Here is a 27,343-nt window from a genome sequence, read left to right as displayed (position 1 = left end):
GAACTGGCTATTAGCAATTCGGAACAGAAAAAACCGCCTGGATAAGAAACGCGACGCGAGAAAGCTGCAATAACAGTTCAAGAACAGATGGAAGCCAAACCAGAGCGAAGGACAACGGTGATTAGGAAAAGTAACAGCAGGCGTTATCAGAGAGAAAATCAAGCTCAATCAAAAAAAAAGGTAGCAGAAGGAAAAAAGTTACGAAAAGTGGACTAATCAACGAAACCAGAAAAATTAATAAAAGCTTTTCTGAAACAGGATCTTTCGCCGTCACAAAGAACAAACCTGGCTGACCAAAAGCTGACTAGAGCAGTGCAGAAAGTTTATTTAAGTATGGAGACGTGGGGAGCACAAAATGCAGTAAAAATTCAATAAATCGTGAAATCATGCGTGAACAAAAATGAAACTAACTGAATGAACAATGTCATCAAAATTCGGCACAATTTTGCTGCCTACTGCAAAAATAAACTCATTTCAACAACCCAAATGTTTATGAAGTGAGAGATGATTTATAAAAAAAAACTTTTTTGAAAATACCCTGTACTGTGGGATGCTAAACTTTAAAGCTGCGTGCAAATAAATCAAATCTCCCAAACTTTTTTGTTTGAAATCAAAATTATAGCATTAGAGGTCGAAACTTATTCTTTCGAAGCTTTGCGAGTAGCTTTGTTTAAGAACAGCTCAAGGTTATATCGTAGAGGTGATTTAAGTATTTTAAAAAATCTTATATGTGTTTTGGCTAGGGTGTAATTCCCGGGCCGAGGTTCTAGGCTCATGTCCAGAATTAGTGGGTCGCGGCGCCTCCTGTTTCAGACTCGAATTGCATAGTGGCATCTGACAGTTTGAGTCTGAAATTTGTACATGAGTCGCGCCGTGAGTCTCGAAAGTGTGGAGATACCATAAGAGGGTCGCATAGTCTGGACATTGTTTCGAAAGTCTGGACACACACTTTCGACACTTTCGCGACCAAATTTCTACAATTGTCCACTGCTTGTTGAATTCGAAAACTTTCTTGAAAATTTCCACCTGTTAGCTGAATTAACTGCTTTTGGTTGACCTGAAACTTTTGCCTGCTTTCGGTTGACCTCAAGTGCAGGTAACTTGCGTAACTCTAAAACATCTTTGCATTGCCACTGTTATGCTAATCAGAAACTCACACCTGAAGAGGGCAGTTGACCCCTTACTTTTATTGTACTTTGCGGTTGTAGTTCCGCTCCTCCAAATAGCCAAGGGGAAGCAGTGACGCTGTGATTGTTAGCCAATTATGACCTCAATAATTCGATTTAACTTTTCGCTGTCTTATTCTTATTTTTGAAGTAAAAGTTTGGTTACAACTTGAAACGCTCTGAGCTTTTCATTTTTTTAAGAGAAAATTACTAATCAAGACTTTGATTGAAATTCACTATCTTCGCAATGCAATATTGTCTGTTTTAAATGATCTTGTCAGGCTTTGTCATGTTTTATGAAAAAAAAATTTAGCCGAATGCAGTTGTTTATGTTGTTTATATGTAGCAATGAAGACACCTTTTTTGAAAACAACAAATTTAAAAATTGGCATCGCCGCCGTTTTTTTTTTATTCGGATATTGAAGTAAGTAGAAAATTTTGAATCAATTCACCGGTTAATCAGACCAATTTAACTCAAAACATGTTGAGAAAATGTTTTTAACGCTCTACTTGACCGAAGTACGAAATTTTTTATTACTAATGAGACACTTCAGTGGAGCGTTAATGACATTGTTTTATCCTGATCGATTCACTCGGTATAGTTGAAGTTCGAATCAAAGACTTCGACATAGAATTAACTGATTTTTTGTACCTTATTATAAAACAATATATTTTTCTTTGCCAATTTTCAACCACATGGTGTTACAGAATTGTCATTTTTCATTCAATTAACTACTTTCGAAAACGAATTATTGATTGCATATACACTGCGCAGTTTGACATTTAAAATTTTCACATTTAAAAAATGACAGTTGGGCACAAAGTTCAAATTGAAAATTAAGTTTTTTTCCCGTTTTTTTACTTGTCGAAGATTTTTTCAACCAAGCGACATGCATCGAAAATGTTCCTTAAATCTATCCAGAGCTGGCCCTATAGTGGAAGCAGTACTTAGCATATAGTAGTTAGCATCAAATGCACCCCTCAATTTAAGCAGTGTTATTGACTAGCTTTCACAATAGATGGTGGCATCTACTTTTGTACCATAAAGCCACTTAACCTATTGCCTTATGACTCAATAAACTCAATTTTACCTCTAATTCATGAAAATTAGCCAGTCGAATAACATACGACAGATATAATACAGTCAAAAACATGGAAAATTGCATGCACCCAGTTTATGTTTTACCGATTAATGCAACTCCAAGTGATCGATAAAAAGATGATTCAGCTATTTTCATTCAAGTACTTTTTCACTGTTATGATTGTGACGGCGGGTTCTCACTATGGCCGAGTAAAGAGGTAAGTAATGATCTGACAAACTTAAATTCATTTTTTGGAAAAAATTAATTGATGATTTGATGTGAACTTAACAATTTAAAACATTAAATTAAAATTTGGCAAAATATTTTGACAATAACTTAAGTTTTTTCTTTAATTCTGAAACCCGTTTTCAGATGATTTTTATTCTATTAAACTCAGAGAATTGTTCTGAAATATCTATAGTTTACATAAGCATTATGTTAACAAGCTACAGTCTCCTTTTTGGTATAGTTTTAGGCTATCCCATTTTTGCTGACAGACCCTACAAATTTTCCAAGTGCGCCAAAACAGCATAATTTTACAAAAAAAACCTATATCACGATTTGGACTGCTTTTTCAAAAATTTGCCTGTGGCCCAGAAAATGGCACCAAAATAAGGTCTTTATGGTAACTTGGGAGAGCTTGGAAAATCAATTTGGGAATCTTAGATCTGCCCTCTGTTATTTACTAAATTTGTTATTCATGCAAAAGCAGGTGTCTTGTAATCAAGAACTAGACTTTTTTCCAATAAGCAGTTTTTTCTTATAAATTTTTGTTAGAAATTGAGCATGCTTTATTGTTAATTTTTAACACCTTCCAGGCTCTTCCCAAATTGTCTAAGTTAACGCGGTTGCCTTGGCTGGGTTTCGAGTACCAGCCACAATTTTTCCAGTATATATTAAAAGAAAAATGGTTTTCAGAAAAGTCGGATTGTCTGACTTTCGCTTGTTTTCTTCTGTTTTTTCGGCTTTGTCGGCTAGTCTCGGCTAGTTATCGGCTATGAATTTAGATGACATTGTATTTTTTTCCAAGAAATTTGTCAGAATTACGTTTCGTCTGCTTATATTTTGCCGGCTTAGCTGCCACATGTTCAATTTTTTTGTTTGTTTTAAGCATCTTTGGTAGCTGCATCTTTGTCGATTTACTCCTGTAGTTTGTTAATTTACTAGCCCTGAACTAGTATGTTTTCTTTTGTGATTTTTTGCTTACAAATTTTCGTTCGGCCTAAATAGTTTCGACTATTCTTTATCGGATTAGTCAATTTTTTTTGTATAAGCCGTCTTAAGGGCATAAAATTAAGTATTGTCAAAATTAACTCAGGTCGGTTCTTGTTTAAATGTTCCAAATGGTGTTAAAAGTTAATCAAAATTTTCATATCACAACAAATTTTTATGGCCTTTTTGTTTAATATGGCACATTGGGAGTCTACCCAGGTATAGTCGCCTTATTGGCTGCTCTGTCAATGTAAGACCGTGTTTAGTGCTAAAGGATTTGCTTCACTTTCTTCTGAAATTAAATATTCGATTTTTCCAAAAAAAAACTATTCAAAAATTTTTTTCATAACTAGTTCTTTCCGGTTAATTTTCTGTTCGCTAGCTTGCAATGCTACGCTTGAGTGGTATCGCAAGGGATGCAAAGCTCCGATCCACCTTCCTCTTTTTGCTTTTTCTTAAAAAGATTCTTCTTTCTTTTGTTTGTTTTTTTTGCTTGAAATTGTGATCGGGAGTGACTGAGTTGGGTTTATATTTTTCTCATTATTTCGTTTTTACCATTTTAGGTTTCAAGTTTTTAAAGGTCCAATATGGCAAAACAATTAACAAAAACTCAAATTTCATCCCTGTTAGCGATATCTGGTTACTTCGTACTGCCCGCAAGCTCATTTGCTAAAATAATTCATTAAATGTCCAGTAGCCTTCATACTAGCAAAAAATTGATTACTTGATATACACGTATGGTAACTAAATTTTTACTTTCTCAAACTATTTTTAAAACTTTTTAGATGTTTATTTGTTTCCTCTTAACAACACGTTTAACAAAAAAAGATCCAATCTGCACTCAGATATGGCTGCTTGCAAATTACTGCTGGCCTGCATCGCCTAGAATTAGTTGATGCTAGTCCAATAGTAACTTTTTGTTTCTTTCTGAAGAGAGTGGGGAAATGCGGAGAGAGTGGGGAAATAAGGAGAAAAAAATAAATATAAAGCAAACAAAACTGATCGTATCGGGGCGAAGCCCTGAATGTTCCGACTGCCTTTTAAGGTCTATGGAGCAGTAATAACATGGAAAATTTAAATGTAATAATTTAGAATTAAAATTTTTTTTTCTAAAAAGTTTGAGATTTTAGTGAAAACATTACCCCACACGCCATATTAATTAGGAAGTAATAGATTTTGCTTCTATTGATAATTCAATTATGGCATATAATCTTTCTTAAACCAATTGGGAACAATTTCTATGACGGATTAAATTTCGCTCACGCGTTAATAGCGCAAAATATATCGCGCATTAGTTGTCCCAAATTGGCCGAAATGGCAATCTTTAAACCCTTATAACTTCACGAAAAATGATCACAGTTGAAATATTTTTTTCCCATTTAAGCTCAAGACAACAATAGTTTTCGAATGATGAAAAAAAAATTGGTCAAAAATTGCTAGTTAAAAAGTCGAAATTTGTCTGAAGAAAAAAAAACCCACCCGAGCACCAATATTCCGCTACTTCCGTTACGAAAGTCGGCACAACAAAACTGCTCTTATTAGGGCGAAGCCCTGAATGTTCCGACTGCCTTTTAAGGTTTATGGAGCAGTAGTAACATAACAAAATGAAATGTAATAACATAAAATGGAATTTTTTTTCTAAATTTGAAACTTTTTTATGAAATCATCCCCCCACACGCCATATAAAGTTCAAAAGAATAGATTTCGCTCATTGTAACAAACCAATTATGGCAAATAAGCTTCTTTCAACCAATTTGGAACAATTTTTAGGACGGATTAAATCTCCGGTTACGCGTTAATAGCGCGAAATATATCGCGCGTTAATTGTCCCAAATTAGCCAAAATGGCAATCTTTAAACCCCCATAACTTTACGAAAAATGATCACAGGTAAAATATTTTTTCAAATTTAGGCTCAAGACAGCAATACCTTTTGAATGATAAAAAAAAATGCCGTCAAAAATGGCTAGTTAAAAAGTCGAAATTTGTCTGAAGAAAAAAAACCCACCCCGAGCACAAATATTCCGTTACTTTCATATCGAAAGTTGGAACAACAAGACTATGCGCTTATATCAGCAGGGCAAAAAGCAATGAAAATTTTGACTGCCCTTTTTTGTTCTCCAAAGGTTTTTGATAAGGAAAGTTGTGATAAATCATTAATTTTTTGATTATCAGTATCATGTACAACTTGAGAACTTTAGTCATGTCGGCGAGATAGTAGTTCGTGCGAAATAATAGTTCGTGTTGCGATTTTACACCCATATATAGCGTATTTTTATAAGTACTACATGCATTTAATATAGTGCGTACAGAGTGAGTTTGATTCTCGCTCTGCGCTTTTTGTTCCGACTTTCGAAGTCTTATGCTCGGTGTGGTTTTTTTTATTCAGTCAATTTTCGCCAATCGAAATAATAATTTTTGACAAAAATGTTTTATAGCCCATTGATGATGTTGACTTCCTGAGTTCAATTGTAAAAAGAATAATGCCCGCTTTGAAGAATTTGTTCATGTTGCTCAGAGCATAACGGGAATTATTTATGCGTGGCAAATTATACCGCACAACAAAATCAATCCAAATTGAATTGAGGCTAGCTAATCAGATCGCTCGTATTAATTTTGTACGTCTCAACTTTTCACACTTTGATATTGTCCAAAATTTATAGGTTTTCAATTTTTTTCCCCAAAAACTATTCGATATGAATTAAGGGACAGTCGGAACATTCATGGCTTTGCATTGATATACGGGCATACTTGTTTTTTTTTAATTTGTCTAAAAATCTCCCTTGGCGTATATACTTCTTTTTTTGTCCGAAAGTAGGAGCAACAAGACTAGTAAATTTTAAATAAATAAATAAATAAGAAAACTTTTTTCAAAAAACGTTTTTAAATTTATCCTCGCACCTTATATAATCGATATTTTTGTAAGGTAAAATTTGCATCTACTAGCTCATTTTTGGATTAGTTATTTGCTCAAACTCAATTTGTAGTTATTTTGACCGAACTGGTTTTTTTGAAACCCTCATTACTACACGAAAACTAATCACTATTAAATGATTTTTTTGAGCTTTAACTTAAGTTCGGATAGTTTTTTTTTTAAATCTGTCAAAAAACAGTTATTCGAACAGTCGAAATTTTAAAAGTCCCAGCATAAATATTCTGTTAACTTTTTCGAAAGTCAGCACAATAAAAAACTTGCCAAATATCATATTATTCTTGATATTGCACGCGTTTTATTTAAAATCAACGTTATTAAATATACCTAAGTTTATGAGGTTTTTTATAGTCTTCGGAGACATAGGTTTTAACTTTAACCATTGGTTCAGAATGTCACTCTGAGTGATTCAAAAATTCGTGAAAATCCGAAATCGGAATATCTGTTTCTAATTTTTTGGTTAAACAGGTGTTGATTAGATGTTTGAGAATGTTGTGACGTCATCACCAGCCCAACTTGATCGTTAAATTGGTGATGTTTAATTAAATTGCACTAGTTGTGTTGGTGAAATCTATTTCTTCTGGGATGTATGATTTGTCGGTTAATTGTATTTACTGATGATGATTGATTTTGACTTTTATGTCTTTTTCAAATTAGGTCTTGTTCCAAATAGCTTCAAAAACTAGTTTTAAAAAAAAATTACCAGTTTCTTTTGGAACTCCTGTATTGTTTTGCCAATCGGCTCGTAATCCTCCGGGCCGTCTGCACTAATGTTAATATCTGTCTTATAATCGAAGTCAAGATAGATTTCTTGAATTATAAACTGTTAAATCTTTCTCTGCAGTTTTAGCTGAACGTTATTTTTACCTGGGTAGACATTTTATTTCATTTTTTGTTCTTTGATGGCAAGGGCGTGCATTTCGTGGCATCTGATGACGAGATATGTCCAATTAATACGGTGAAAACAAAAGATAGATGAAGTTGTCTATTGATCCGTTTCTGACAAGCTGGGTCACTCTGTGAGCTCCAAAATTGGGGCAAAATCAATGTTCCCTTCATTCATTTTTCCTCCTCGTTATTTTCCTCTTTTTTGCTGTTTCTTTTTAAAATTATGTTCAATCTTGAGTCAAGAGCCCTATTTAGTTTGTACCCTCCCCTGTCGAGAAACACCGCTATTGTTTGATTAATTTCCGCTTATTTCGAGTCTTTTTTTGCTCGTTTAATGGTTGTAAAATACTTTAATTTCAAATTAGAGCCGATAACACCAAGGCTTTTTAAGTTATTGGAGCGCGCGATAAAATTGGTATCCTGCGTTTAATGTGCCCCCTAATTGCACTAAAATACATCCAATTTTCAGCATGTTTTTACAGCCCCTTATCGGAATTTTAATCATTTAATTCCACTTCGCTGAGATCCAATAATCCAACTTTAATTGAAAATTCACTTCATTTTGAACTCATTTGAATCAATTCTACAAAGATTCATGCAAAATGATTTCCTTGCAATGATATCCCACTTCCAATTATTTAAGTTTTTCTTTTTGCTTTTTGTGACCCCTGAGAATGTGGCTGCTATCTATGGGTGAGTTTAAAATAATCATTCTGAACTGAATCAGACTTATAAACAAGTAATTCAGGATTTTTCTCTCAAAATATCCGGCTCAGATCCAAGATATCTTAGTAAAAACCTTCTACGCGAACTCGTGTAATAAACTGTGGTTATATAGCGACATGTTTCATATTCAGTCTAGTTTAATGAGAAAAGTTTTGACGTTTTCGACTTTTTGAGTTAAAAGATGTCCATTTTCACTTTTTTGAGTCAAACGATGACCGTTTTCCGACTGTTCGACTTCATCTGGCGTTGTTTGTTTGTTTTTGTTTGACTTTGTTTTTACCGGATATTGTGCCCCTTTTCGACTTCGCTCGAACTTCTGCGACTTTCCCGACCCTTTTTTGTTTTTGCTTAACTTTGTTTTTACCGGATATTGTTCCACTTTCTTCGAATTTGTTCAACATTACCGGATATTGTTCGACTTTGTTGGAGTTAGCTCGATTTTACCCGGCTTTGTTCGATTTCCCGAGTTGATGTGGTCGAATTTTGCATCGATTGTATGGGTTGACCAAAGTTGGTTTTTGACTCTGGTCGACTTTGGTCAATTTTAATCAACTTTGGTGAACTTTGGTGAGTTTTGATCAACGTTGATCGACTTTGGTTGAGAAGAAAAACTTATTGATAAGGGAAATGTGGATCAAAAAAGGTAACAGATGGATGAATATTTCCTATTTCAAAAACTCTAAGTTGCTACTAAATCATCTTTGATGAAATCTTGGTTAGATTTTATTTTACTATTTAACACCATCTGCTTTTAACAATAATTTTTACAAGTCGAAGATGAAATGAAACAAAGCTGCTCGTATAGGGCCAAGCCCTGAATATTCCGACTTCCTTTTAAGGTTCACGGAGAAGTGCTGCCTTAAAAAAAAATTGATGAAATTATCAAAAAAGGGGAAAGATAATTTTTCCCCCACACGCTATGTTAAGTAGAGGGTGATATGTTTTGCAGGTAGCAAAATGTTACATACACCAAGTAGCATGCGTTAACTCAATTTTGAGAAGATTTCAAAGATTGTTTAATTATACGCTTCAGCGTTCATAACATCAAACATCGCGCGCGGTAATTATCCCAAATTGGCCAAACTAGCAAGTTAAACCCCAATAGTGTTAACAAAAAAAGAACAATTTTTCTGTCGATTAGCTAATATGATAATTACAGCTTAAAATTTTTTTTTGTTTTTGTTTTTTGAATTAAATCTTTCCACAGCTTCGTTTCGCTTCAGTGACAGAATTGGACTTATCATTGCCAAAAAAGCAGTTGGGTTTTAGGAAAACTTCCATAAAACAAGTAATTACGCTTGCAATTAGCAAGCGTTATCAATCAGGAAGTCAGACTTTTTTTGGGTTAACAACTAGATTTAAAAAATCAATTGGATCAGTTATGATGCCAACATGCGCAACTGTTAAAAAATTCAAATTTAACTACTGTGTCGGTACTAGTTACTACAGGCTAATTTCAGGAAGGGTTTGAAAATTTTCGAAGTTTGTACAAAATCAGTTTTTTTTCGGCTCAACTGGAGTCTGCTCTAAGATTGTTGGTCTTGTTTCCACTTCGTAAGTTTTGTTCAGTTTGCTATTTTGAATTTCAAATGTTTTTCTTGACATGTTCGCCTAGATTTTTTTTTTTTGTAAAAACAGGTATTATGAAAGTGTATGGGATCGCGTTTTTATTATAAACTTCTATGAGACGCTTTGTTAAATTTAATCACTTATTGCAAAATATTGAGTGTTTTTCTCAAAAACTCTGCTACAATTTTCAAAAAATGGTATCCATAGAAGGACCGCTTTTATTCTTGTGTGACTGCATACTCCCCTGGTCTTTTTTTATTTTACCTCTTTGTCTACAGCCTTCGCAAAAGTCTGTGAGGGAGTATTTGACCAATTTTTTTGATGTTTTTTTTTCGTTTTCTTGAAGACTAACCTACAAAATTGTTTGACTGACCTTTTGCTTTCAATGAATAGAACGCATTTGAAAATCTTCCCTCTATTTTACGCGCACCGACCTGCTTTTAGCAGAGAAATTGACGGATATCGGAAAAACAAAATTTTGAGCTCTGACCGTTTTTTAGAAACTTTTTGAATTATCTTGTGAGTTACCCTTTCAAACCTGAGATGAAAATTCCAATCGAACAAGTAGTTGCGCAAAGTTTCCTACTCCTGAAGCGGCTACTCTTTAATTTTTGAAGGAAAAATTTTATTTCTATGGAAAAATTCCAACAAATTTCAAAACAACTAAGGTTTTGTGCAAAGTCTAATTTTTTAAATCACCCATTTCATCCAGCCTCAGTATAACAATATCAAAAAATTTATCAAACACTTACTTCCAGCTTTAGCTGGGCCCTGTGTTCTTCATCGAGTAAAACGAAAATTTTGGTTCACCTAGTTTTTCCGTGTTGAATTTCGACTTATGCTTTTGCATTATTGTGTTGTATCACAAGTGGTGCGAAGCTCCGCTTTGCCGATGTGTTTAATTTACAATCTTTTGTGTCACTGGATCTTGTTAACTATCACTCCCCCTTTTGGACCTTGTTAACTATCCCCCATGCATGTATTATCTTTGACAACCATTTCTGTATAAAATATGCATTTCAAAAATGTCAACAATTAAATGGGTGTTCAATTTCGCGCATTCGTATTTGAATTATTCACTATTTATATAATACCCACGTAAATTTTTTTAAATATATTTATTTTCTGAAAATTGTTTTAAGCTATTGAAAATGTGGCCGCCAAAGTTGAATTTCTGAAAATCGAAATAGGGGGGGGGGGGCAAATAAGTTAACAAGATCCGTCTCTAGTTTGAAACTTTTTTCTGTTTAATAAATTTTTTTGCCTTTTCGTTACTTCATTTATTTGAAGTGTAGCTTCACCTGTGTCACACAAACTGTTTCAATGTTCCTCTTTTGAGGCATAAAACCATTGAAATTTCAGTTGATTTTCAATCTTTCGAAATCAGCTGTTTCATATTTTCAATGCTGTATAATCTTGCGAGTAGCGAACAATATCAAATGAGAACATAGAATTTTTTCAGGTTAACTATTGGATCTACTTAACAATCTCCACCCCTTTCAAGAAAGGGGGAGATTGTTAAGTAGGTCAAATTGGTCGATTTTTCAACCAACCAGAATGCAGCAAAATTAGAATTCTCAATAGAAAGCTCAGTGCTAATTTACTGTATTTATTTATAGTAGGTACCATAGGGGGGGGGGGGAGATCGTTAAGTAGATCTTAACAATTTATCAAGCACATTCACTGAATCATTTGTGCGGACTTTCGTCATTTCTGTAAACTTCACGTTTAACTGCCGGTTGCCATTACTGGTAACTAATAGTTTTTAATTACTTATTATCATGACAGCCTATTTTTGATTTTTAACTGCTTTTTTTTTGGAAAAAAATTCCAATTGTTGGTCTGTGTTTGCGTCTTTTTTGTCAGCTCATTTTCCACAAGATAGATTCGTACTCTAGTTTGAACTTTTTAAATTACAATTGAAATAGGTTATGATTTCCTTCCGGTAGCTTGTGAGCTTACCTACTCCACTTCTATATAATTGACATTTTAATAGACTTTAAAGATTTATTCTTTCAAATAGTTTTGGCTGATCTTATTAATAATAATAATCAACTCACATTACGTCATTTGAATAGCGACAAAAGGTACTATGCGTTGTGATTTTCATGGAAATTCTGTAACTTCACATTTGTCTCTAACTCAAACAGTTTCTCCCATTTATTTTCGGCTTGGTTATAATGTTTTAATTTTGCTGGACTGCTAACTAGACTCATAAAATTGTGTTGCAGGGAAGTTTTCTCAAAGTGAGCTTCATTCGCTATAAACGTGGAAAAAATTGATAAATATATTTTTTTCACATTGTTTCAAATATTTTTTCGATTTTGTTAATGTCGTCCTATTTTTTGTTGGCTAGCTTCAGCATGCTATGTTTGCGAGGGGTGCCGGACATCAAGCCGACGGGACTTCAAGCCGAATCGTAAAGTTAGGGAATTAAAGCCAAAGCTTTTTTCAAAAAGTTTTGAATATGATCAGTTTGAAGACTGGTCTGAAGAATTCTCATTTTCAAGATTTTTCTTTACCAGTTTTTGGTTTTTTCATAAAATATAAGCCTCTAATTGATGTTTAGGAAAATTAAAGTTTACGACATTGTTGAAGGCACTTTTTAAGTTTATAATTTATACATTTCAAAATCCGGCTGATGTATATTATGGATGCTTTTGCTAAGGGGTGCATTTGTCATTAAAAATGCTTATTATGGATTAAAATTGCCAAAATTTTTGAAAAAAAAAACCATTTTACAGATGAAAAGTAGTGTTTTGAGGTTTATAAAGATTAAGTTTCGGCCTGAACTCCCTTTGGCTTGCAGTCCCGTTGGCTTGTTGTCCTAGACCCGTTTGTGACGTTTTGAACTGAACAAACTTTATATCTGGAACTTGGTTTGGACAATAATAGATAAAGGACAAAGATACATCTCGCAGAAAAAATAGCATACGAAGCAAAATAGTCAAAACATTTTCTTTTGTAAATACCAGTTGGAAACTGATATTGTTATAATTAATTGAAGTGGAGTTTTATTCCTTAAAATGCCAGGTTGATTTTTTTTTCAGCATTGCAAATCCATCCGACAACAAAACCACTCAGTTTCTGAACAACCTCCTCAATGGTTATGATGGTCGCATCCGTCCTAACTTCAATGGTAATAATCTCTTTGCCCAAAAAATTTAACAATTGGTTCTTTGAAAATTTGGCAAAATAGGTTTTCTATAATGTTTCGGGAGACCTTGGAAAATCAGTTTAATCGACCCAACATAAAGGTCAACAAAGTTTTCGATTTTTCTTAAATCCGCCTACCCCTTGCGAAAGTCCTAGATCCGCTCCTGATTAAACTATGACTAGTAACTAAGTTCCTCTTTTTTTACATTCGGGGGTAATATTCGAATAAATTCTTATTGCAGTATTAAACTTCAGTTTTTTGAAAATTGCTTGATATTGTTTTAATTTCAGTGACCGCTGTCAATGTCACTATGTCGATGCACGTGTTATCATTGGGATCGATAGCAGAAACCACCATGGTAAGTATGCTATAGTTCATTAATTCTAAGACTTCTATCAACTGATGTTAAATATAGTTAGGACAAACAGTCGAAACTTGAAAGATTCGCCTTTGGTCAGTTTGAAAGGTGCAAAATTTGACTTTAAGCGAGCAAAATTTGACTTTTCAAGTTACCTTCCACTCATTTTAAGTGTTCACGCAGTGCTTCAATTTTTTTCAGCCTCTGTTTCCTCCGAAGATTTAAAATCGATTCCCGGATGAAGAATTGATTAAGACTAAATTAAATGAACAAAAAGAGCTTTTAGTTCACAGCATTTGCAGTTCCTGTAATTCACTCCAAAATGGGATGTGATCACTTTGTTTCACGCCGGGTCTATACCTGTTTCATTCTGAATCTCGGTCGGTTTTTACTCTCATCAATCTTTGACCGGTTACAATGAGTTTTGTTAGATTGCTGAAGTAATCAGAAATGTTGAGTGTTCTCAAACTTCAGTACTCGCATGAATGCTTCGTACATTAAAAAATAATCTCTTGAGCTAGAAAGAGAGGTGATTTTTTCATTTTTTCTATTACTGTTGTCGAAAGAGAATGAATTTAATCCTGAAGTCATATCTCGAAACACAAACTCATGAAAAGCTCCATTAATCTGGAAATTTTTTATTTAAAGCTTGTTAAGTTGTAAGTTTTTTTCCAGATTGCTTTCTCATTGCTAGTATTTTCGTGTGAAAGAATGCGGTCATGTTCTAGTCTAATATTATACTAGGCAGAATTCAAAATGGCAGGAAGTTCGAATGTGAGAAAGTTATGTAAGCCATAATCAGAATTCTAGTATTCAAAAATCTGAAAGAAAAGGGGTAAATTTTTTGCCATTCTGTACTTCTGCCATGAGAATAGCCTCATCATACTTGTTTTTAGTGTTTTTATTTTTGATAGCTATGGTATGTATGTATGTATGTATGTCTATATGTGTCTAATACGTAGGACTACAAGGTGACGGTGTTCCTCAGGCAAATGTGGACAGACCCCCGCCTAGCCTACTCTCTCTTCAACACCTCCGAGGTCAGTCTGGATCCCTCGTTCCTCAGGGAACTCTGGGTTCCAGACACCTTCATAGTGAACGAGAAACACGCCAGCTTCCACGAAATCACCAAGGAGAACAAGCTGGTCAAACTCAAGTCCAACGGAGAGATCCTCTACTCCGTCAGGTGGGCATGGTTGTTCATAATATAAACATATTATAAATAAATAATAAACCTGGCAAAAACATAAATTACATATAAATACAACGTTTATTTTTTGTAAATTACTGCAATTTTTTTTGTTTCCGTAGGTACAAAATTATGCAAAGCTGTAGAACAATGAAATTTTCGAAACCATGTTCAAAAAACTAGAAAAAATTATAATCATCTGTTTCAAAGATTACTCCAAAATACAAATTATCCTTTTTGATACAGCCTCTCTTTTATTGGTTTTAGGTTGAGTCTAACACTGAGCTGTCCAATGCAGCTGCAGAGGTTTCCCATGGACCACCAGATATGTGTGCTTCAACTAGAGAGCTGTAAGTGAAGCACCATGTGAACAATTTTCCCATAAAATAACCTATGTCTTAAGACTATTTACCCGCAAGAGAATGGGCCAACATACGAGCTGTTTAATTATCTACGAAGAAGCGCTGTTATGCTCTGGTTCTGATTTACACGCAGTTTTGTTGTATAGTTTTATGGGCTGGGTAGTGTTGCCTCACCCTCAAGCAACGAGCGCGGATCATGATTGACCTCGAACCACCGTCCTTTTGACTGAGAGGCCGATAATTAGACACTTCACTACAGAATGCCCAAAAATAATAGTTAAGTGTTCAAAAATTTGGGGAGGGGCGGTAAAGTGGTTACGTTTCCGCCTCTCAAGCGGAAGCTCGGATGTTCGTGGCCCAACGTGGTCTGTGCCCGTTGCTTCAGGGTGAGGCAGTTTTACCCAGCCCAGCAAACTAACCGAAAAAATTGCATGTAGTTTATAAAAAGGGGCACAACAGCGGTACCTCGTGTTGACCTGAACAGCTCGTATGTTGCTTCTTTCCCTAGTTAATATATCGTCCTGAATGAGCAAGAAAATTAGTCAACATTGGTTTGTTTAAACTAGCTTGAAAAATTGCAAAAATAACCGCATTTTCATTTGCTTCGGTTCAAAACTTGCTAAAATTGAGAGAAATTTTAAAATAAAATCATAAATTTAGTTGACGCTTCCAAAAAAGTGTCCGCAAAATTTTCCCTGTTGTCACTCTAAAGCAAAAAAACTCTTCTAAAGCAAAAACTCTCCTGAGCTGGTCTCTACTTAACATCTAAAAATCAACAAGGAAACTTAACAAGACTGCTCGTATATCAGGGTAGAGCCCTGAATGTTCCGACTGTCCCTTAATTCATATCGAATAGTTTTTGGGAAAAGAAAATATTGAAAACGTATAAATTTTGGAAAAAAATCAAACTGTAATATTTTGAGTGGTACGAAATTAATACGACCAATTAGCTAGCCTCAATTCAATTTGGAGCAATTTTGTTGTACGGGATAATTAGCCTCAATTCAATTTGGAACGATTTTGTTGTACGGGATAATTAGCCTCAATTCAATTTGGAACGATTTTGTTGTACGGGATAATTAGCCTCAATTCAATTTGGAACGATTTTGTTGTACGGAATAATTCACCACGCACGAATAATTCGCGTTATGCTCTCAGCATTATGAATAAACTCTTCAAAGTGCGCATAATTTAGTCCAGAACATGGCCAATTTAGCTATTTTCAAACCCCCAGAACTGTACAAAAAATGATCGGAGGTAAAATATCTTTTAAAATTTGAACTCAGGAAGTCGATATCTTCAACGGGGTATAAAAAAAATTTGCGTAAAACTTTGATTTCGATCGGCAAAAATTGACTGAATAAAAAAACCACATCGAGCATAAATATTCCGTTTTCTTCGTAAGTCGGAACAATAATTCCATGGATGAACTTTGACTAGCTCATATATAATTTAAGTTCCACTTTACATGCTAAAAATGCAAGTGCACTATTTGTTCCGACTTTCGATACGAAAGTAACGGAATATTTGTGCTCGGGGTGGGTTTTTTTTCTTCAGACAAATTTCGACTTTTTAACTAGCCATTTTTGACGAATTTTTTTATATCATTCGAAAGCTAATGTTGTCCTGAGCTTAAATTTGAAAAGATATTTCACCTGTGATCATTTATCGCAAAGTTATGGGGGTTTAAAGGTTGCCATTTTGGCCAATTTGGAACAATTAACGCGCGATTTATTTCGCACTATTAACGCGTAAGCGGAGATTTAATCCGCCTTAGAAATCCTTCCAAGTTGGTTCAAGAAAGCTTATATGCCATAATTGATATAATAATAGGCGCGAAATCTATCTTTTTGTACTTTATATGGCGTGTGGGGGGATGATTTTCATAAAAAAATTTCAAATTTTAGAGAAAAAAATTTCATTTTATTTTATTATGTTTAATTTTTTTTGTTACGAGCAACCTTGTTTTGTTTTTTTTACCAAAGCAGAATTGTGCTGTCAATTTAACAACCTATAAGAAATGCAGAAGCTATTTGCAACTATAGAAACTTCATGAATTTTTTTGATGGCCTAGCTTCAAAATTAAAACTGGATCTAGTGCACATACTGCGAAGTTTTCTAATGCCACTTATCGTCCGCAAAAGAATGTTCAATGAAGTGATTTCTGCGAGACGAAAATATTTATTTTTTTCAATTTACGAGCTGCATAATGAACGAAACTCCAAAATTGGTACACAATATTCCCACTAATAATCATACAAATTATTTTATCGCATAAACAATAAGAAAACATCGGTTAAGTGATCTTCGAATGAAAGCAATAATTGTCAACTGTTATGAGTAAATTTGACTGACCACAGTCAGACTTCTATTAAAAACTTTTGTCAAATTAGACTATAAAGTTTTGTAGCTTTCAAAAAATATCAATAAAATGATGTAGACAGCTGAAACATAAATGAATGATTTTTACCTGTGTATTAGTCAACTGTGTGCAAACGCTTTTTTGTGATAGTTCGATGGTGGTGTATGTTTTTGTTCTTTTTTTGACATACAATAATTTTTTTCGTGTTCAAAAAATTTTAAGAGCGTTGTTCTTATTAGCATATAGCAGTTATTCTTCCACTTAAATAGGAAGTTTATTTAATAGCTTCTAGAGTTAGTTAACCCAAGGAGTTTCTTTCGATGACAAAAAAAACATATTAGCTTCCACTTTTCCTCTCCACTCTCCTCTCAAAAAATGAATTATTTTTTTTGCCAATGAATTTTTTCCCAATTAGAGGAAAGGGCACTTTTTTAATGGTTTTTGATGTTTGAATCACAATTGAAAAGCTCAATTAAAAAACTTTAAAACTTGAACTACTAGTTAATCGAACAAAATTCGAGTTTTTGAAGCGTTGAGCTTAAGCACTTATAGTTTTCACCTGTTATAGTGGTTGCAAACTCCAATTTAGGCTGATTTTGGGCAATTAATACAGAAAAAGTTTTATTCAATAGTAGCATCGCGTATCAACGCGTTTGTTTTGAAACATACAACAAAACTGCTCGTATCAAGGCAAAGCCCTGATTGTTCCGACTGCCTTTTAAGGTTTATGGAGCAGTGATGACCTTTAAACAAATAAATTTAATTAAATAAAATGAAAATTTTTTTTCTAAAATTTGAATTTTTTTTTGAAAATCATCCACCCACACGCCATATTAAGTACAAAAGGATAGATTTCGCTCCTTCCAACAAATCAATTATGGCAAATGAGCTTCTTTCAACCAATTTGGAACGATTTCTAAGACGGATTAAGTCTGCGCTTACGCATTAATAGCGCGAATTATATCGCACAATAATTGTCCCAAATTGGCCAAAATGGCAATCTTTAAACCCCCATAACTTTACAAAAAATGATCACAGGTGAAATATCTTTTCAAATTTGAACTCAAGACAACAATACCTTTTGAATGATATAAAAAATTCCGTCAAAAATGGGTAGTTAAAAAGTCAAAATTTGTCTGAAGAAAAAAAACCCACCCCGAGCACAAATATTCCGTTACTTTCGTATCGAAAGTCGGAACAAAAAGCGACAAAAATTTCTCTGTTCAAGTATTATTCCAAATTTATTGGGGCACCCTAAGTGATCCAAAGAAAGGGCAATTAGATGCAGAGACTATCACCATGCAAGTTGGATTCGTCGTGAAGAGAGCGTTGTTTTTCAATTTTTTTCTTATTTTATTTTTTATTTTAACATTATTTACTTGAGACACCTCAAAAGGCAGCAGTGACAATCAGGGTTTTGCTCTCATATTTCGTATTTACATATTTTGCTATTCTAAAAAAATTTTTCTACTCGGTAGTTGACAGATTTGATCCTTCTTAAATGTTCTAGCAGAATAGTCTCATTTGAAATTTTAATTGACCTTTTACTCAATAACTTCGAAAGATTTAACATTCACAAATCGGCTAGAACGCAATGTCGGTCTGTCGTTTTTTTGAGCCTGTAAATTATTCGCCCGCTAGCGCCAAATCCTTCAAAACTCGCTCACCACCATCTTCTTAACTTTTGATATCCTAATTTTTTGAGCCAACACTGCGGAAGTATTGAAAATTTTGCAATGGATATGACTATTTGTTCTTGGTTCAAAACTATGCAGACTATTCTGACTCAAATTACTGGTAGTTTTTTGGCATATAAATTGGTAAATAAAACAATTTCTGAGCAAGGGATTAGCAAGCGTTATCAAATTGGTATGTAGCTTTTTTCAAGTTAACAAGTTGCCTAACAAAATCAATTGAATCATGTTATAGCTTGGTTTCATGTCAATTTAAAAAAATCATCTTTGGTCTACTTGCTCTAAAGGTTCTGGGAAAGTCCATTTTTTCGCTTCAAATTTAGCCAGGGCCTTTTTCAAAACAGGAAAAATTCAATTTATCAAAAAACTGTCGGCCTTTGTTTTTCTTCTCATCCTTTGTCGACTAAGCTGCCCCAGCACGTTTTTTTTTGTATTTGCATTTTTTAAATCGAAATATTACCTCTCTGAAAATTGGAAATTATCTAGCCCCGTTTCTGTATGTTTTTATTGTTTTCTGTGATTTTTTGCGTCACCTGAAGCCTGTATTTGGTCTGACTGGTTTTGGCCTATGTTGTATCTAATTAGAAACATAATTTTGCGTCGTTAGAACGGGCACATCTTTTTTTACAGACTCCCTACGGAAACAAGCAAGAAAACAGAAACCTCAGAAATTGAGAATTTTATAGCTCGAAGGTTGTCAAGAAAAAAAATTTTTTTTTTTGCTTAAGGGGAGCTTACAACAGTTTGACCGGCTTAGTTGCCGCTCAATAAAAGCTTACTTCACGCTGTCTTTTGTTTTGAAATTGCGTTTTCCTTAAACTGTCCTTCAATCGTGACAATCTTACTAAAGCTTTGAAATTTAGTTTTTTTGCGTTTTTGTTTCTTTTTCCATATGCTAGCTGAGAATGCTAAGTTTGCTTGGTATTGCAAAGAGCTTGAAATTCTGCTTTGCCTCTGTGCGCGGCCATTTCTCAGCTTCAAAGCTTTCGAAATCATATTTTGAAAAGGATGCGCGTAGTTTTTTAATATTCAGACAATATACGGAGTTCTTAAAAAATTAAATAAATAAGTTAGTAACAGCTAATAAACTTTGAGCCAACAGCGCTCCACCATCCGTCATTTTGGAATATGATTTTTTTTATTCCTTAAATATGAAAAAAAAAATTGATTAAATACAAGAAACTAATTTATGAAAACACTATATAAGTGATCGATTAAAATTAAGCAAAACCATTTTTAAAAAAAATTAGAAATCACTATTTTGAAATCATAAAAAAAATAACAGTAATTTCGGCAAAATTTTAAGAGAAAATTTTCGACCCTCAGCTGAAACGCGGCATTGTGGATTAACGTTTCTGGCACTTTCGATACAAGTGACAGAATACAGTGCTGCTTTGAATTAAATGGACTAAAATTTAAAATACTTTAAATAAGAAAAATTTTTGGTTGAAAATTTTTCTAAAATGCACCCTACAAATCCTGATACGACTCCTTGCAATTTTTACCCTCTTCTTTTTTTGTTTAACTTTAATCCAACCTGAGAAAAACTCATTTGAGATTTCAACTTTTAGTCGTTTTGTCCGGATAGTTTAAATCAGCACTAATATATATATATATATATATATATATATATATGCTGGATGCAGATTTTATTCAAAACTAAAGAATACTGAACATTGACTAGTTGAGAGCCAATAGCGCGCCGCTGTTCATAATTTTGAATTGGGCAAATTTGTTCTTCCTAGATATCACACTAAGCAAATTGTTTCCACCGAATTTCCGATGCGTTTTACAAGTTTTGATTTTTTCATAGAAAATATATTAGAACAACCTTTTCCAAAAACTTCTAGAAATCCTTCTTTTCAAGAACGTTGGCAGATTTAGTTCTTTTAAAAATATGATCATTTTGCTAGTGAATTTTCTCCTATTGTCCCTCCTATGGTATAATTTTGCGGCAGCGATTTCTGGCTGATGAACCTTACAAATTTTTGCAAAGGCGCATTTTTTGTCATTACCTTCCACGGCGTTTTTGATTCCTATTTTTTTTTGAAAATTGCCTGTGGCGTAGCAAAGCAAATTTTGCATAAAAAGGGTGTTTATGTATTTAGGAGAGCTCAGAAAACAATTTAGTCGAGCTGGAAAAAAGGCGAACAGGAACAAAATTTTAGTGGCATTTTTTAAAGTAGCAACAAAACATTTTATTTGAAATTTGAACAGTTTTTATACTACTTTTTTCAAAGTATAGCGAACTTATGCAACAATTAACATCGATCAGCCCTAAAAAAATTATATCGCTAACAGCAAAAACTTTCTACCCTCAAGAAAACCTGGCACCGTTGGATTAGACCTCGACCTTTGTCATGACTTTCAACATATTTCAACAATTAAATGAACTGTTTTTTCTTCTTATTTTGTTCGAAAAGCAGTTCAGTTTTTTGTGCTACCTCACTTTAGATGGATTTGCGATAGAAGATGTAACATTCGGTTGGATCAAGCAGGAGAAAAAGAAGCCTCTCTCTATGGATGACTCCATAAATCTGCCACAGTACAAAATCACGAAAACAGAGACGGTAGTTTGCACTCGCAACTACTCCACCGGTAATATCCATGTCATCATCAATCACAGATTGTGAACGAAAAAAAGGATGACAAAAATAGCGAGTGACCTTGCTTTGTCATTTTTGTATGCCTCTCTTCTACTTGATATCTTTGTTTTCCTCGATACCTGTTTGATTTAATTGGTAGCTCGCTGAAATGTAATTCTTTTCTCAAGCCACTGCTCAAGAAGCAATATACTTTTTTATTAAGTTTTGTTGTTTGTTCAAAATGTTCAAAATGTTGAAGAACTAAATCACAGTTTTTTTTTTCAATTTTACTCTTGAGCAGTTGGATGGTGAAAATGAGTGCGCATAATGTTCTAGAATGTTCTAGACTGATCTAGATTTGTTTTAGACGAACATTCCACAATCCACATGCAAATGAGTTGGGCTGCGGTCGATCCGATAGCCATGGGCGGGGAGATATTTTTACCCCGGACTATTTTGCTTCGCACTGACATTGCCTACTGCATTCGGCAGTACTCGACGGGTGCGTCTCGTGTGCAGTAGCAGAAACACTCGCGGTCTTTCCGGTTGTACCCCACTGTCTTATTTTCCCTAATTTGACACCCGGCCTAACCGAATAATAAAAAAATTTCACTGGTCCCTAATTGTTACGAGACTTTTGAAAAAGGTGATTCTAGTTAAAATCAAACTTGACATTCTGAGATGTACAGCCGAAAAGACCCCGGAAAGTTTAGACAAGACGTGCACCATTTACGCACCAAGTTTATAGATTTTGAAAAAGTAAAAAAGATAAAAGTTCCAAGCCACAGTCACTCTTTACCTGAAATCAACTTTCAAGGTCAACAGTCCGATATTATCAAAGATTCGAGTGAACAAACGGAAAAAAAAATATTTTTAGGAAGTTTACAGCCTAAATTCGTTTTCATGTGGGTGTGTTAGTAGTAACTTTAGAGCTCTTCACTGCATGATCAACCAGGAAAACAGTCCCGTAGATGTCCATCGTTCCACTCAGAAAATATAATTATAGAGTAAGAAATTTTTTCCTCATAGAGTTAGAAATGCTCGACAGAAGTCAAACATATTTTAAACTTCTCGTTGTTTGTTTTTTTTCCGATCTTGCTTCATTTATGTTTATACTAATTTTTACGCCATTTTCAGGGGGGAGCGCGCGCCGATAAAACGCGATTTTTTTGGTCGAAATTTTCCAAAAAGTGCATTTTGGCCGTTTTTCAAAAATTTGCAAGCGGCGCAGAAAATTTGGTCGACATAGGGTCTTTATAGTAGTTTGCGAGAGCTCAGAAAATCAATTTGGTTGATCTAAAAAGAAAAAAGGGTCGAGAAAAATTTCAATCTTTGAATATATTTTTGATAAAAAAAGTTTGGGGTTTTGAAAACTGATAATATCGCCAAGTTGGGACCTTTGGCGCGCAATGCATTTCACGCTATGAACAAGTGAGCTACGCAACAACCCGACTAAGAATTAATTCCAAATTCAATCTAGGCTGTATAATTGTTGTATTTATTAGGGTGGCCTATCAATAAGCAGAATGGTCTAAGAGCAGAATGGGTCGAAGAGTAGAAAAACAGAATTATAACAATTTTCGGAAGCTAATCGGTAAATTAAATATAAGAATTGTCAATATTATTAAAGAAACTAGTTTTTAGGCATAATTTGAGTAATTTAATTGAGATTTTTTTTATAAAAAGGAAAAAGTTAATGAAATTTTTCAATTTCTGCACAATTTAATCTTTTTCTTGGTTTTATTAACAATTCTGATACTTGTTTTTTTATCAATTAGCCCGTATAAATCAATAAAAGTTAATATTTTTCATTTTTCTGCTGTTGGAACCGTTCTGCTCTTGGACTATTCTGCTTATTGCTACGCTTCCATCTACTAGGTTGCTATATGCAAAAAAATTATAGCCGAACAAACGTCCATTATTTTAAAAATTGATTTTTACTTGGTTTTGAAACATTTCGAAAATCTGCTACGTGCTTTGAAAATCTCTCGCGCCACTTTGAAAAAGTAGACATTAAAGGGCATTCATTCGTTCAATTCATTCAGTCTTGTGCTTCTTTCCTATTTTCAGCCAGTAGCTCACTCCTAAAAGTTTTAATTACTGGGGGTGCAGCAATTAGCATGTGTACCTATCAGCGTTCGATAATTGCTTTAACTGCATGTGCTGTTAGACGATAAACAATTTTGCCTAAGTTTTCGAATAATTTCGAAAACCAAATGATTTGATAGGGGACTCAAAAATTCACTTTCCTCAATTAAAAAGCGGCTTACTGTACGCTGTACAAAATTGCAAATTTGAGTATTAAAACGTGTATTAGCAAATCTTCGAACTACATTTCTTTTACATAGGTTTATGCTAATCGACACACATGCTAATAGGCCGGTCCCCTAATTTAAGAGAGGCATGACCACTGTATAAAAGCTGTTTATATTTATTGCAAATGAAATCCTTGAATAATCAGTATTGATAGTCAGTTAAAATGCCTGCAGGATAAAGCGTAGCAAATCTCCTTGACAACATGCAGATTGCAGATTCGGTCCTTCTTCTGAACATTTTTTTTTGGAAATTGGTCGGAATAAAAAACCACTGTAATCGTATATATTCCTCGATTTTTTTTTCGAAAATTGGGACAATTCATCAACAATTTAGTCGTTTCTAAAATGTTGTATTTTGAACCAAATTTTTCTAGACAGTTAACTTTTTTTCTATGCTTTTTTTAAAAAGGAATTTTTATTGCGGTTGGTTTTCAAAGTCTTTAAAAAATTGGATCTACTTAACAATCCCCCCCCCCTTATGGTACCTACTTAGCAATCTCCGCCCCTGTAAAAAAATACAGTAAATTAGCACTGAGCTTTCCATTGAGAGTTCTAATTTTGCTGCATTCTGATTGGTGGAAAAATTGGCCATTTTGATCTACTTAACAATCTCCCCCCTTTCTTGAAAGGGGTGGAGATTGTTAAGTAGATCCAAAAAATGATGTATGAGATTGCTTATCTTAAGCATTCACAAACCAATTTGAAAAAGTTGTTTTCTCCGAGATAATTGAAGAAGAATAAACTATCCTTCCATCATGATTCACAATGCTTAAGACTTCAGTTATTGAAACCAGAGTAGGGATATTAACCTTGATAAAATCACAAAACGAGAAAATTTAGAAATCTGCAGTTTTTGGCATGATGCGGAAAGCATGATTATAGTTTAATCACCCATATAAATTAAATTGTACTTAGTTGCACTAGCGCGGCCGTTTTTCTGTCCTGAAATTCACCTCGAAACAAACGTATGAAAAACTTCAATTTTTTGCAAAGACAAATCGAAAAATCAGTTTCGAAAAAAATGAATTCTTGCACAACTGGCAATCCTTGTTCATTTTTGAAGCAGACTTAAACTTAATGGATAAAAATCGTAGAACACTGAATAAAAAACAACTTCCTTCCAATTCTGTCTGAAGTTTTTCCTGTCTTTTAATTTTCTGAAGTCAATTTTGTCATCGAGCGAAGTTTTTCTAAATTTGAACATAACCGGAACAAAAGTGAAAAATAAACTAAAACAAAAACTGGGGGGACGCTGATATTTTTTTTTAAAAATGGGCAAAAATATTTGCAGAAACAAACCCAGCAACGGATTGGATTCGCCAAATAAGTTTACCATATATGGTTATCTGCTATAATTGTTTCAGGGGCCTACCCGTGTTTGGAGGCGCAGTTCTACCTGAGCAGGGAAATGGGCTACTACTTGATCCAGACATACATCCCCAGCATGCTCATCGTCATCCTCTCCTGGGTGTCCTTCTGGATCTCGGCCGACGCCTCCCCCGCCCGAGTCGCTCTCGGGATCACGACAGTACTCACCATGACGACCCAGAGCTCGGGAGCGCTACAGTCACTGCCCAAGGTGAAATTTAAAGTCTCCTCGTTCTTTTCCTCCCCCTCCCCCCCCCCCCCCCATTTTAGTACTTGGTCTATTAAGGTGGAGAATATTCAATTGGTCTATTAAGGGGGGGGGGGGATTCTTCACATGGGTCCAAATTTTACTTAAAGAATATGATGACTCATGTGTGGTTATAATTAAAATTGGCATACAGACTATCTCGGTCTTTCTAAATACAATCGAATTTCATACATAACCTTGTAAAACCGCTTTGGAGTACAAAAAAAAATACATTTTAATATACTGAAACTCGAACCTCGATTGTTGGAATGATACGATGATGAGTAATAGACTCGTTTCGTTTTTCTACGAACAAGTAACATCCATTCGAAACTACGATAAAGTTAGTTGTCGGAACTAGTGGCGTAGTTCTGTGAATCTAGCTACTAGGACGACAGGGAATGTGGGATCGGTTCTCAGAGTGGGGGGCCACTGTTGGTTGGTGGCTTGTGTTGATCTGGTGTCCACACTAAGCTCTATGTCAATATGGTTGTGTAGTGAAAGCGACATGACCAGGTTGTATGATGAGAGGCGAACCGGCCCAGGGTGGAAACACAGCAGGCAAAAGTCTCCGCACGGAGCGGTAGTTGGACAGCACTAGTGAGCGAGCACCTCTCAACAGCCACTCTGAGAACTGGGACTCAGTCCTTCATTTTATATTCGTTTAAAACGATTTTTCTAAATGTTTTTATAAATTTTGAATATTGAATTTAAATTGAATATAGTCTCAATCAATGAAGTTTAAAATTTTTGTAGTTTCTCTTTGCTTATCTTACAAAACTTGGTTCGCATTTGTTTACTTGTCTTTTTGAAATTTTCAATGAAAATTTGGGACTCATCTTTCGGAGTGGACTTTTGGTGTACTTTAGGTGTCTTACGTCAAAGCGATTGATCTCTGGATGGCTGTGTGTCTTCTATTCGTGTTCGCAGCTCTTATCGAATTCGCAGCAGTGAATTACTTTAGCCGAAAGGCCAAGAAGAAGAAACTGAGAAAACTGCAGCTTCAGCAGGAGCAGGGAATCTCCTCAGAACACAATGGCAAGAGTGATAACGTCAAAGGATCCATCGCGATGTCAGGGAGACCGAAATTCGGAATCGCTAGGCTGAGAATCAATAGGAAAAACAAAAACAGAAAGGTTAGCTTTCTGTAAGCATGCAAAATACATCACTTCGGCTGGCTATTTTTTTTGCCCCTACAATTTGATGATTCGGTACAGCTTAAGCTTAAGTTAGTTCATTGAGAAGACTCCAAAATTAATTTTAAAAATGTAAATAAACAATTGTTAGCTCCCAGGCACTCTTTTTTGTAATATATAATCGTTAAAAAGGAACCCATAAAAACTCAATCTTTCTTTTTGAAGATTGTGAATTTGTTAATTATATTTGCAGTATCATACAGTGGATATAGTAAATGAGCCACCACGGAAGACTTGCAACCACTTCAAATACGTGTACGAGTCCAAACCCGACCCTGAGTTCAGACCCGACTACAACCATCTGCCAATCATAGTCGGATCCACAGCCATCAAGTGTCTAGACTCCGACTCCGACTTCCAAGATGACGTCACCAATCATTCTAGAAATTTCTCAGTTGGACCAAATGACATGAGAAGTGACATAGTAGGAGGTTGTCGCAGAGGCAGACACCAGCAGGTGCCTGGAAGCAATCAGCCGCCAATCCAGCAAGTAGAGGACACAGTGCCGATTGACTCAGTTTGCCGAATTGCATTCCCAGTGACTTTTCTCATCTTCAATTGTTTCTACTGGGGATACTTCGTCCCAATAGGCGGCGGGGGCGAAGAGCAAGGCGCAATGGATTCTTAGACAAAAAACACTCGCTGAAATTGAAACTATGTAAAAAAAATTTATGAGGCTTCGTGCAAACGAATTCACACTTCACCTTTTTAAAATGAGTTATTTATGAAGTTTAGCTAAAACTCACCTCTTGTAAGAATCTAAAAGCACCTCAAAATCTTCTGAAATTAGTGTAAATGGTTTTGATTGGATGTAATTGCTATACACTGAAATCAACAGCTGGCTGAATGATTTCACGGTAACTTATTGCGACTTTTTGTAAAGTTTTTCACGTAGGTTCAACACAAAATAATTCTCACTTAGTAATAAATAATGAAA

At 34.6% G+C, this 27,343-nt stretch overlaps 1 protein-coding gene across 5 annotated transcripts; it reads left to right on the top strand.

The window, feature by feature from the left end:
- Positions 1-1,996: 1,996 nt before the first annotated feature.
- LOC134852284 (glycine receptor subunit alpha-4-like) lies at positions 1,997-27,343 on the top strand. 5 transcript variants are annotated; one of them, XM_063868538.1, is made up of 10 exons: positions 1,997-2,465; positions 12,624-12,712; positions 13,021-13,088; positions 14,051-14,274; positions 14,545-14,627; positions 21,150-21,293; positions 21,648-21,782; positions 24,960-25,174; positions 26,080-26,346; positions 26,600-27,343. In XM_063868538.1, exons 1-10 carry the CDS (start codon positions 2,344-2,346, stop codon positions 27,032-27,034), a joined length of 1,782 nt encoding a protein of 593 aa, XP_063724608.1. In that variant the 5' UTR covers positions 1,997-2,343; the 3' UTR covers positions 27,035-27,343. The 5 variants fall into 5 exon arrangements, with proteins under 5 accessions (XP_063724608.1, XP_063724611.1, XP_063724610.1 ...); XM_063868539.1 differs by lacking the exon at positions 1,997-2,465 and adding an exon at positions 7,427-7,971; XM_063868542.1 differs by lacking the exon at positions 1,997-2,465 and adding an exon at positions 8,539-8,647.

Source organism: Symsagittifera roscoffensis, chromosome 1 (genome assembly GCF_963678635.1).
Source record: "Symsagittifera roscoffensis chromosome 1, txSymRosc1.1, whole genome shotgun sequence".
NCBI lineage: Eukaryota > Metazoa > Xenacoelomorpha > Acoela > Convolutidae > Symsagittifera > Symsagittifera roscoffensis.
This window is presented reverse-complemented; position numbering and strand designations above follow the sequence as displayed.